This window comes from Cydia strobilella, chromosome 7 (assembly GCF_947568885.1).
Source record: "Cydia strobilella chromosome 7, ilCydStro3.1, whole genome shotgun sequence".
Taxonomy (NCBI): domain Eukaryota; kingdom Metazoa; phylum Arthropoda; class Insecta; order Lepidoptera; family Tortricidae; genus Cydia; species Cydia strobilella.
This window is the reverse complement of record NC_086047.1, coordinates 19,147,917-19,160,618: the sequence shown is the minus strand read 5'-3', so window position 1 is coordinate 19,160,618 and position 12,702 is coordinate 19,147,917. Positions and strand designations below refer to the sequence as shown.

The 12,702-nt window shown below is 36.0% G+C and overlaps 1 protein-coding gene across 1 annotated transcript; it reads right to left on the bottom strand.

The window, feature by feature from the left end:
* Positions 1-1,802: 1,802 nt before the first annotated feature.
* On the bottom strand, positions 1,803-10,740 carry LOC134742649 (esterase FE4-like). The gene is made up of 4 exons (XM_063675831.1): positions 10,653-10,740; positions 7,644-7,778; positions 5,447-6,732; positions 1,803-2,058 (listed from the first exon to the last, which is right to left on the bottom strand). Exons 1-4 carry the CDS (start codon positions 10,728-10,730, stop codon positions 1,881-1,883), a joined length of 1,677 nt encoding a protein of 558 aa, XP_063531901.1. The 5' UTR covers positions 10,731-10,740; the 3' UTR covers positions 1,803-1,880.
* Positions 10,741-12,702: the final 1,962 nt, after the last annotated feature.

The following is a 12,702-nucleotide window of genomic DNA, read 5'->3' as shown; positions in this document are numbered from 1 at the left end:
TTTTTTTTTTTTTTTTTTTTTTTTTTTTTTTTTTTTTTTTTTTTTTTTTTTTTTATGAAATAGGAGGCAAACGAGCAGACGGATCACCTGATGGTAAGCGATTACCGCCGCCCATGGACACCCGCAACACCAAAGGGGTTGTAAGTGCGTTGCCTTTAAGATGGGAATACGCTCTTTTCTTGAAGGTTTGAAGGTCATATCGGTCCGCAAATACCGCAGGCGATAGTTCATTCCACAGTTTAGCTGTGCGAGGCAGTGAGGCGAGGTAATGATAATTTACAATATAAATTATTCTTATACTAATCTATATGAATTTATATTATAATCAATCTTTTCAATCTCGTACCTTCATTAGGCCACCAAGCTTGCTGCCTAAACAAGGTACTCGACTAAGAACTAAAATACTATTGACATGTCACTCCTCTTTTCTGTGCTTTATATGTAATTTAGCCCCTCGACTCAGTGTACCTGCGACAACAGCAACGCAAACCATGGCACATCTACTGGCGTGCCCCGGCATGCCCACATCACTGCTCGGATTATATGTATGTATGTAAGTACCTATACCTACCAATTAATACATTTGTATTTTATGAGTTCCCGATAGACCCGATATTTTGGTATACAAAACAGATATTTACCAAATATGGTAAAAAACACCGTTTTATTACATTGTGCCTGTGTAACTTGTGCCGATTTTAGGCTGTTTTGGAACGAAGTTCCTTTTCGGCTTGTTGGCTGTTATGGTATCTATTCAGATATTGTCTGTTACAAATTGCAAAGATAGATATAACTCCGTAATAGATGGATACAGTCTAAGGAAAAAACGTGCCTCGAAAATCACGAAAATTTGATTCTCGATCAGATGGCGCCACTAGTTTTGGCCTACACTCGTATAGAGGGCGTTGACTGTTTCGTTTGTTATTTATAATTTTAACGCATACCAGTGAAAGAACATGGGTCAAAATCATATAAAAATAATTAATGCAAATAAAAAAATCATTTATCCATATTTAAATACATTTTATCGTATTTTTATAAATATTTATTTTTAGTTTTAAAGTGTGTCGACAGATGGCAGTGAATTTACTGGGGTTACAAAATTTACTATGACAGGTACCGCTCTAGTATAAGTTACTCTATGCAAATTGTAAATATTATTTAAGAGATGTTTCATATAAGCTCCATCATATACAAACTTGTGTCATGAAACTTAAGATAAGTGTGATAGTAAATTATAAATAATATATCTAAGTCACAATTTTTTTTTCTATGATTTTAAAGGTATCTAAATATTTTATGACCTGTATATAGAAAAAAAATTATTTGTGTTTTAAATGGAGTTTTAAAGTATCAATTAAAAATTGTCTTACTTCATTTAGGGTCGGTTGTATCAAACTGTTTGTCATCGTTCATCGTTAAAGAGTTCACTAAATCTTATTGTATGGAGAGTTTCATAGTAAACCGCCGCGGCGCGCCGGGTGACGTTGATCAGTCTGTCAAGTGCGGATGGTGCAACTGGCACTTATTATGAGAAAGGTGTCCGATGACAAGTAACCAAAGACCTAATAATTGACATTGGTCACTGCCATTACACATTGCACAAGTTGGCAAAACCGAAAGAAAACATACTTTAAATTGATTGAATAGTCTTTATTGGCACACGTTAGTAAAAATATATGAAAGAGAAACAAAAACAATTGATTAAATGTAGAGGCAGACAACAGGAGGTCTTATCACTAAAGAGCGATTTCTTCCAGACAACTTTATTTGGGTAGCGGACTTACAAAAGAAATTAGTCGACAAAGTAGGTGTTGCAAAAAACGTTATGACCTACTTTTATACAGTAAATAAACATTTTACGCACTTTAATATATTACTTAGTTATTTTTTAAGCATGGCACGCCAGCCTCGCAATACAGAGTGTCCCAGAACTCCACGTTCGGCTGATCAGCGAATATTCCCGCCGTCGACTGTACGTTGATGTCTAGGTATTCCTTGTTATTCGTCGTGTACAATGGCCACATTGGGCCAGTGTAGTTGTCTGGAGTCGGGTTGCTGAAAAATACAAACATAGAGTGGTTGGAACCATCAGTTTGACAAATACAATTAATACAAAACGGTCATACATAAACAAAAATAGATATTAGGTTGGATGGGGTAAGAGAAGCCCCGGGACAAGAGAAACACTTGTAGGGAATCCTCATACTGTTTCTTTTGTCCCGAGCAAAACAATAGTTATTTGTTATACAAGGGTGTTTATTGTTATTTGTTATACAAGTTATTTGTTATCCGGTTTAAGAAGTAAGGACTATCTTTTCCTCTTTTTTAGTTAATTTAATTTATTATAAGTTAATGGTGAAACGCGGTGTACATATTTAATTAATTGTGGAGGTGCGTAGGGAATCTGGTTCTGGCTGAAAAACAGCGCTGAAGTGTCACCCATATGGGCGGGCATTTACAGCATCATGCTGACGCCAAAACCGTTTGCCACATTATTTAGAAAAATACATATATTAAAGATTTATAAGGTATATTTAATATTATTAGAATAGTTTATTTAAATTAGGTTAGTTTATATTCTGTACCTACTTTTTTGTGGCAATAAAGCATTTTTCATTTCATTTCATTTTAATTTCATTTCATTTCAAGGGTGCAAAGTTGTATTTTACCCGCGAGTGTTTCAACACACGAGAAGTAATTACATACAATGGCACCCGTGTGTAACACAAAACTTTTCACCTCACTATAGCGAGGAAAGTGCAACATCCACTGGCGTTGGATCATCTTCATCACTGGAATCACTCATTTCTTTACGATATTATAACAGAAAACTCTGGAAGTTGTGTATTTTTACGCGAGTCGGTGAGAAAAGGTTTTAAGTAAAAAATTTGTTGACAATGTTGACATTTCTGATGTATGAAATGTCAACGATGCGTTTTGAAATAGCATCGACTCAACTTGTGCGTTCAGAATTATATTTAACATCATTATAAAAAAACGAACGTTTCTTACGGAATTTTAAGGCTTATGACTTAAAATCATTAAATAAAGCTAAATTTGGTATTTTTTATTAGATTCTCAAACCATTTATTTAATGATAATTAATATCGAACGAACCATTATCATGAGCGTTTTACGTTTTGTTATCTGTCAGGCTACTTAAACACGCTCCATTCAAGGTCAAATTACTTTCGCCACTAGTGGATAAAACGCGTTTTTCCCCGCTTGTATTGAAGGATAAACGACGACTTTCCGAGCTAGTGAGGGGAAAACTATGTTAACTATGTTTCTTTTACCCCATCACCTGACCTTCATAAAAGTAATTCTAGTTTGTAACGTATTCTTGAGCATTTATTTTACCAAATACCAATTTTCTTTTGAAAAAGGCAAATTAAAACCTATATCTCAGTTTTACCCAAATAGATTTATATTTATTTTAAATTTATTTGGTACGCCTTTTTTTAGTCCGTACCCAAAGGGTAAAAACGGCACCCAATTACTAAGACTCCGCTGTCCGTCTGTCCGACTGTCCGTCTGTCCGTCTGTCTGTCACCAGGCTGTATCTCATGAACCGTGATAGCTAGACAGTTGAAATTTTCACAGATGATGTATTTCTGTTGCCGCTATAACAACAAATACTAAAAAAGTACGGAACCCTCGGTGGGCGAGTCCGACCCGCAGTTGGCTGGTTTGTTTTTGGTTTAATAAATCTCCGTTTACAGTTTTAGTAAAGTAAAAAATATATTTGTAGTTCCAATACATAATTCTTCTTATTAATGTTTTTTTCTTAAAAGGCATTTATATTATCTTAAGTAAGTATCTAATCTTCTACTACCACAACCCGTAAGCACAGATTAAAATCTAGACACGCGGGAGCGTGTCAAGTTCAAAAGAAGAGATGGCGACGCAGCGGCCGTGTGTTATACATAACAGGAACCATTTGTAGCCACTTTTGACCTCTACGTTACTTTTTTATTTACACATTAAGCGCCTATTGAATTTGTAATAGCAAAATAGTACATTTCGATGCTAGTGCGGAAAGTATGTCATTACTTCACGAGTACCGAGATATCACCTACCAAGTATCAGACTCGCCTACGGCTCGTGGCAAGACTCGGGACGAGTGAAGAATGACATTTAGGTTTAAAGAACTTTCTCAAAGAAATTTTCATTTCGCTTAATCAGAAAGAATTACATAAAATACAAGTGTATATATCTTGAATTACAAGAGCATCAAAAGAGCAGTTTACATTAAATGTAGGTACTCACTATTATATCTATAGAATAAAAATAAAAAACGAATATTACATTTGTACATATAACTATTAACTAGGCAATCGTTCTTATAATGATGTTTATGCTACACAACGTTTTTTAATATAGTTGAGAAAAAAGAAGAAAAACAACAAATAAGGAAAAAAAACAATAACGAATGTTGCCTTTAGAAACTTAGCTTGCAGTAAGAAAAAACGCCTCTACTTTGACAGGTGTTTCGGCAGCTATTCCTACGTCCTACGTCTAACTTCCATAGCCATTCCATTCCATTCAGACAACGGTTTTTCAATCATTAATATTAAAAAATAAACGTGTTCTAATGATGAAGAGGTAAGTAATAAAATATGAAATATGTATATTTTCGTATTCATACATTAACAGTAGATTTTTATGTTGGTTACGACGTTTAATGGAAACTGATATTAACACTCATCAATAAGTAGTCAGTCATGAATTGGAACAAGTATAAATTAAAAAAAAATTGGAAAAGTAAAAAGCACTAGTTCGCGAATACCAACTTTTCGCACGATAACAGCTACGTAAGTAGCACTTTTTGAGCAACTATATTAAAAATTAATTTATATGTCGAAATCAACTATGATAAATACTTACTAATAATTTCGGTACAAAAAGTCCTGAACTTTAATTACATTACATCCCAAGTGTACTAGAACTTGGCACTCATATAGATATCAACTCTTTTGCCAACGAAGGAAGTCAACAACGACGCATATTAATATGGAACTTAGCTTTCATTTCCCAGGTTACATTAAAATAATCAATTTTCGGTATTCTGATATGTAGCCCATTTCCCATTTATGTTTTTGATGGGATTATAATTAATTACCGTGAGTCATTAAAATCCTCAGTTAGTATATATTGGCATTTTACTCGGAAATACAACCATAATACGATATTTGCAATTTTATCAAACCCAAAATACTTTTCGGTGTAGGAAACATCAAGAGGAAACCTGCATACGTTTGATAAGAAAAATGTGTGCCTAATGCGTATGGACTAGTCTTCTGCTAGCGTAGAGGACTATAGCCCAAATCCTCTTGTTTAATGAGAAAATTCCTATGCCCAACAGTGGGGCGTATTTATGGCAATAGATGTGGTTTTATAATCCTTAACTAGCACTTAAAATCTCCAATGAGAGAACACTAACCTGGTTTTAGCAAAATCCGTCCATAATTTAGTCATCTTCGATACGTAATTCTTCAAGTTTTCTTGCGATTCGTAAGCATCTTTGGTAGAATTATTAGAAAACATATAAAATAAGTCGTCTCCATGGCAGGCTCCTTGCAAATTCAAACCTCCACTATCTAATTTCTTGAACACATTGAGGTCAGTGTCGAAACTGAACCTGTACATATAAATGGGACTGTTGTGTTTAGAATACAAATAGGTAAATCTGTGCGTGTTATACACTACATACAAGTCAGATAACATAGTGACAATCACCTTATAATCATCTTTTGTATACTCTCTGTCACCTATATAGAATTCTCTAATCCTTTGACCCATATCGTTAAGGTGATCTTGGCTTAGTTTCTCAGCGATTTCTCTAGGCACGTCGTAGGAGGGATTATTATTGTAAATGTCTAACTTTGGTAATCTATCTTGAATAAAAGAAATGGCTTCAGCGGAGTTAAATCCTAACATCAATGGAACTTTACGAATTCTTTTCGACTGAAGAATATCCAAAGGATATTCGATTAGGAACGCTTCGACATTATCAAATTTATTTTCGACAACTGGCAAAAATCGCATAGGCACTCCTCTATATTTCTCATCATCCGTACTCGTAGCAATAGTCAAGTTAGTTAGGTTCGCTGCTGGTACAGATCTTAAAAACTCAAGCAGCTCATTGGTATTATTCGTGTCTTTTCCTAAATATTTTCCAACTCTGAATGCCCTGCTCTTGCTGCCTTCACCTATCGCCCAATCATGGACACTAGTACCACTTTGTGCGATAACTTTATGAAATAGTCCTCCAGTCATCGGCGACAAGATATGATGTGTCACAGAGCAAGCCCCGGCACTCTGCCCAAAAATCGTTATATTATCGGGATCTCCTCCAAACTTTGAAATATTCTCCTTTATCCACTTTAACGCAGCTACTTGATCCTTCATACCCGCATTGCCAGGAACCTCGGGGGTTTCCAAATTTAAGAATCCAAGCACTTCAAGTCTGTAATTCAAAGTGACCAGGACAACATCCTGTTGAACGAGAAACTTTGGTCCGTACACTTTATCGTTTCCAGATCCAATCATGTAGGACCCTCCGTGTATGAAGACCATGACAGGTCTGAGGTGATGGAGGGATTTGGTAAAGACGTTGAGGAACAAGCAGTCTTCGCTGCCTTGGAAGACGGAATTTGTTTGCGCGCAGATGGAACCATATTCGGTCGCTTGGCGTATGCCTTCCCAGGATTGAGGCGGCAGGGGAGCCTGGAGAAAAAAACAAAACTAAATACAGTTCAGTTCCTTATGGTGAGAGAGAACTGAACAAAAATTCATATTTATTAATTTCCTGGACTATGTAAGGAACTACTCAAAAATCTTCCAGAGAGTGTGTTTAACAGCCAAGACAAATTATATTAAGTAGTTCTTAACTGAAAGTGTCGGACAACAAAGTGAGGACTACATGGAATATTATAAATAGGGAAGCTGGTAAATGTAAATCAGGCGATTGTCAAGTCAACATTGTCTCGGATAAACAATCATTTTGAAATTAGAACACTATGGTCTGTCAGAAAATGCCCTAAACTTTTTGTTTTCTCACCTTAGCAATAGAACACAAACAGTTCTTGTAAACAAAACCCAGTCTAGCGGACGGAACTGTAGTCCAATTAGGAGTATCATAAGGTTTTATTTTGGGTCCATTCCTATTTTTTGTTTATATAAATGATTTGCCATGTATAGTAGAAAACCTTTGTGAAATAGTTCTTTTTGCTGATGACACATCACTACTTTTTAAGGTTGATCGGAAATCTACCGATTAGAGTGTAATGAAATAGCACACTTGTTGATGTACTTAACTGGTTTATTATTAGGTATAAAAAAGTTTCGTGTCCGTCAAGTACAAAAGTCATTCGTTGGGCAATGCATTCATTTTTATAACAAGTTACCTGACGATGCTTTAAGATTACCCATTTTAGCTCTAAAGAATTACTTAAAAAAGTCATTGAAGTTGAAGGCTTATTATAGAGTCGAGGACTACTTGACAGACAAACATGCATGGTTCAAAACGAGAAACTGTAATAAACACAAGTAGCAATTAAATTCATTGTTTTATGGCTATTTATGACCGAATCACACCTTTATAGGGATAGACAATAAGTTGTATAAAGAATGCATACCCTGAACCTCAGATGTCCCAGCGGTGCCTGGGCATACGGGATGCCCTTGAAACAATAGTAAGTTGATCCATCATACAACGTGTCTGTAGCACCCTGTAGCTGCCCTTGCTTCACTGTCACTATCAGCTCGTCGTTCTGTAAATTAATATATATACCTAGGATTAGATTTTTAGTGTTCCGTGCAAAACTTTGTTTTGACAAACGGAACACTTATGGGATCACTTCAGTCTTGCAAATCAGTTAAATGCGTTTTTCTCAGAGACCGTTTGACATAGATACCTAAAATTTGAAACAGTTATAGCAATTTTCACCACTAATATTGTAAATAAGTCAAAACCGCTTATTTCTAATTTTAGGGGGTAATTTAGGGGGTTGAGAGGGGTAACCTGTTTTTTATTTTATTTTTAAGAATCGAGTGGGGTACCATTAGAAAGCTTGCAAAAAATTGAGTCGATGGACTGATTTTGACTTCATTTTAGACTGCAGTAGTAGTTTCGATAAAAAATGCATTTAAAGTTGCAAGTTTTCATACAAAAGTCCTGGGGATTTTCGCAAAAACTATAGCTAACAGGCAGCTAACCAGCCAATAACCAACTAAATCGAGTATGGAGACGGCGGGAAAATTATCAGGTTAACCTTATCTTTATTAGTTTTTTAACTGCAGCCTGATCTTTCATTACTTAGGTTAAGTTACTAGCTTGGATCTCCATTTTAGCCGGGTAGGTAGGGCCGTCTGGATCCTATTCTGTATGCCTTTCTCTACACAAGCTCTTGGCGCTACAATGGATCCGAGGTATTTAAATTGGTCCACTCTCTTAAGGAGGTTTGTTATCGATAGATGGGCATGAGATTCGGCTTTCGTTGGATCTAGAGAAATCACAGAACATGTATTCAGAGTTTTGTCTACTGACCCTTAATCCTCTCTGTTCTAAGGACTTCTGCCAAGCTGTCAGGTCTGATTGTACTTCTGCCAACAATTCAGCTACTAGAACTACATCATCAGCATAAAGTAGTGACCATGGTGCTGGTTTTTGTATGTCTTCGGTGAATAGTAGTGTAGTTCATTACTAGGTTGAATAGTAAAGGTCTTATGGTTGAACCTTGATGGACGCCTACGCCGACCTCAAAAGACTCACTTGATCCCGCTGGGCTGATTATGTAGTACTCTGGCACGAGCTGCGCTCTAACAGCATGCCAGATAAGTTCCCGCGGTACCCGATCAAAAGCCTTCTCGAGGTCGATGAAAACCATATGTAGATCTTATTTCCGAGACTTGTACTTATCCATGAGTATCTTTAACGAATGAATAGCATCCGTGATACCCACACCGCTAGTGAATCCGCACTGGTTTGGAGTGATAGTTGTTGCTTTTGTTAACCTATTGGCGAGTACACCTTCCCAGGTTTTAAGGGTGTGAGAGGTAAGTTTTATGGCCCTATAGTTTCCGCAGTCCGCCACGTCTCCTTTATTCTTATAGAATGGTATAAGATTGCTGGATCTCCACATGCTTGGGATTTTTGTGGATATAAGGATTTCGTTAAACAATTTTGTAAGCCATGCCACTCCCGTATTGCCCAAACGTTTCCATAGGTCTGCAGGAATTTCGTCGGGTCCGGCTGCTTTCCTATTTTTCAACTTTCCGACAGCAGCTTTAACTTCCTGGGGTAGGATTGCTTCGATTGGTCCTTGAGCGCAAGGTATTGGTGTTTGCGGTTCCTGTGGAAACCGCTCATTTAAAAGTGTTCGGTAGTATTCTCGCCATCTTTTATTTATTTCTTCGTCTGTTGTTAGCAATCTGTTGGATGAGTCCCTAATGTATTTATTACGTTTGATGTCTTTTGTTTGATTATTACGAAATTTTGCTAATTTAAATATTTCTGAGTCTGTTTTGGCGTTCTCTAATTGTTTGTAAAAGTGGTCATTGGACATTGCTCTTGTAACAGCGACACATTTTTTGGCTTTCTTTTTCATTAACACATATTCCAAGCGGTCGGAATCCAATTTAGTTTCTTGCCATTTTTTGAAACACACTTTCTTTTCTTTTAGATGTGATTTGACGTTCTCATCCCACCAAGAGGGGTCCTTATTAGTTCTCAGTGCTCCTTTGGTGACGCCTAAAGTTGTTTTGGCGGAGTTTAAGCAAAACGTATGGAATTCGTTCCAGAGTGTTACTGTCCTTTGAATCTTCAAGTATGTGTGTAGTAGGTATTAAGTATTTAATTAATATAATGTGGGTTAAAATTTAGTATTAATAGATATGTAAACAGGTGATTCCGTGGAATGCTTTAAAATTAAATAAAAAATATTTGTAGATATTTATCGGTGCAAATTAGGGGAATTGCAAGTTTATCTACATATATGAAATTCGATTTTACAAAGGAATGCTTATTAATTTTAAATAACAAATAAATCATGTCATAAAAAATATAAATCTACTAATCTACCTGTCCACTTTTTCCTCAGTTGTTCTCAGCTAGTGGTAAAAGGCGAAAAAACATGTGGTATTTAACAGTTGGCGAAAACAGATGGGAATAATAGAATAGTGGAGGCCAGACGCCAGAGGGAACAATTTTTCGCCAATCTGATTAAATTGTCCGATCAAATCAGGCCGTGCTGACGCTAACGTTAATTTCGATCGCTGATTATGACCAATATTATATAACCGATAAAATGGAGGTGCGGACGCAAGAATACCAATTTGTAACTAGTATTCGCGTTTGGGGGCATTTTTATAGAGCGCCAAATACTTATCACCATAAAACTAAAATTGGTGATTAAATTGAAGATTGACTCCACGTCTTCTCTGATCAAATCGGTCGATTTGATTATTAGTATTTAGTATGTAGTCTGTGATTTGATGATCCCGTCTAGACTCCACCTATTGAATGCTATAGTCATAAATCTAAACCAAATTTGTAAATATATATTATATTGAAACATGTTCATCTTATAATTTCCATATATAGGCCCAGTATTATTGGAAATAAAAAAAGAAAGAATATAGCTTACCTCTGCACAAACTTTGCATCTTAAATAAAGCAAGTGAACACAGAAGAAAAATAACAAATTACAATTATATGCATACATTCTCACAGGATGAGAGCTCAACTACTAATGAGTTTGAAACACGTACGATCAGATCTTTAAATACCGGTATTTTCGCGTTATGATTAAGGGGAAGGTTGCTATCATTGGACCACTTAATTTCGCTGCCTTATAATTTACACAATTCATGTAAGAAATTAAAACTATGTATTACTATAGTGTGTTGCCATGGTAACCTATACGATTTGACAGTTCGTGGACTAATACACTCGGGTGCAAAGAAACCGGACCACCCCAGTATTTTTAACATTTTTTCAATTTCTGTAGAAACTGTAAGCGTTACTGTGACATATTATATACCTAATGAAAGGTTGGCTTTTCCTCTATAAATTGATGTGCTTTTCACAGGTTTTCTGCCAATACTTTCAGACTTTCAGGGCTAAGAACGTTGCCGCCCTAAAAATGCGTATAGTACTACTTACTGCTGTGGCGCGACGACCCGAAGTGGATCTTGGCCTCCGACACCAAAGACCGCCATGCTACTCTGTCCAAAGCCCCTGGAGTATAACTTATGCATAATGGGAAAACTGTGATTCTAAGGAAATTAAGGAAAATTTTAAACAATTTTTAGCATTTTAATACCGTGTATTGCCTCCTCTAGCCCTACGACAAGCAGTCATACGGTTTTTCATCGATCTTATTAATTTTTTTAGAATGTCTTGAGGGATGCCCGCCCATTCTTCTACGATCGCGGGATTTCTGGCCCGGATTCTTATTTTCAGCTCGTCCCAAATGTGCTCGATCGGATTTAGGTCAGGACTTCTGGCTGGCCACTCCATGACTGATGCCGACCTCTTCCAGGTACTCCTGTGATCCGGGCTGTATGCGGCCGAGCGTTATCTTGCATGAGGATGAACTCATCACCGATATAACCCGCAAATGGCACCACATGATCAGCTAGGATTTCTTCCACGTTAGTCTAATATCGTTCGAGAAATGGGCCCATGGTCGCCTACATTTGTAATGTAACCTAACCTAACCTTACCTATACCTACCAATTAATACATTTGTATTTTATTGCGTTCCCGATAGACCCGATTTTGGTATCCAAAACAGATATTACAAACAGAAATACCAAGTATGGTAAAAAACACCGTTTTATTACATTCATATATAAGAAGTATAAGAACACTCACTACACTACTACACTGTAAAAATCTGTGTGACTTATTTGTTGTTGTAATTTTTATTTTTTTCTGGATTGTTCTGTGTACCTATGTCATTTCTGTATTTGAATATTTTGTGTGTATTGTGGCAAACAAATAAACAGTTTATCTATCTATCTATCTATCTATCACTATAAAAAAGTCTGAAAAATAACTTGTGCCGATTTTAGGCTGTTTTGGAACGAAGTTCCTTACCGGACAGTTGGCTGTTATGCTATATATTCAGACAGGTTCTTTTACAAATTGTAAATATGATTTAAGAGATGTTTCATATATTAAGCTCCATCATGTACAATTGTGTCATTTGGTTTTATTTTATTTATTGGAGAAACAACAGAAATATGCGACAGGATAGTAGGTTACATTGTTAGATATGTATATATATGTTATGTATATTGTACATACGCATGGTCTGGAACACTTGGTAAACTTTTATGTAAACATACCTTTTAGTTAAGTCCGTTTATTTTAAGTATGTTTTAGTGAGAGCGTTTAAGGAAGTAAGTGTTCATCTCAATCATGTATGTATTGTACATACGCATGGTCTGGAACACTTGGTAAACTTTTATGTAAACATACCTTTTAGTTAAGTCCGTTTATTTTAAGTATGTTTTAGTGAGAGCGTTTAAGGAAGTAAGTGTTCATCTCAATCATGTATGTATTGTACATACGCATGGTCTGGAACACTTGGTAAACTTTTATGTAAACATACCTTTTAGCTAAGTCCGTTTATTTTAAGTATGTTTTAGTGAGTATGTTTTGTAATTAGGTACTATAATTGAAATGAA

Excerpts from the sequence above, each read along its gene's own strand:
- LOC134742649 (XM_063675831.1), bottom strand. The coding sequence starts at position 10,730 with ATGTATGCATATAATTGTAATTTGTTATTTTTCTTCTGTGTTCACTTG. Across the intron at positions 7,779-10,652 it reads GATGCAAAGTTTGTGCAGAG|AACGACGAGCTGATAGTGAC; the intron begins GTAAGCTATATT and ends ATTAATTTACAG. Across the intron at positions 6,733-7,643 it reads TGGGACATCTGAGGTTCAGG|GCTCCCCTGCCGCCTCAATC; the intron begins GTATGCATTCTT and ends TTTTTTCTCCAG.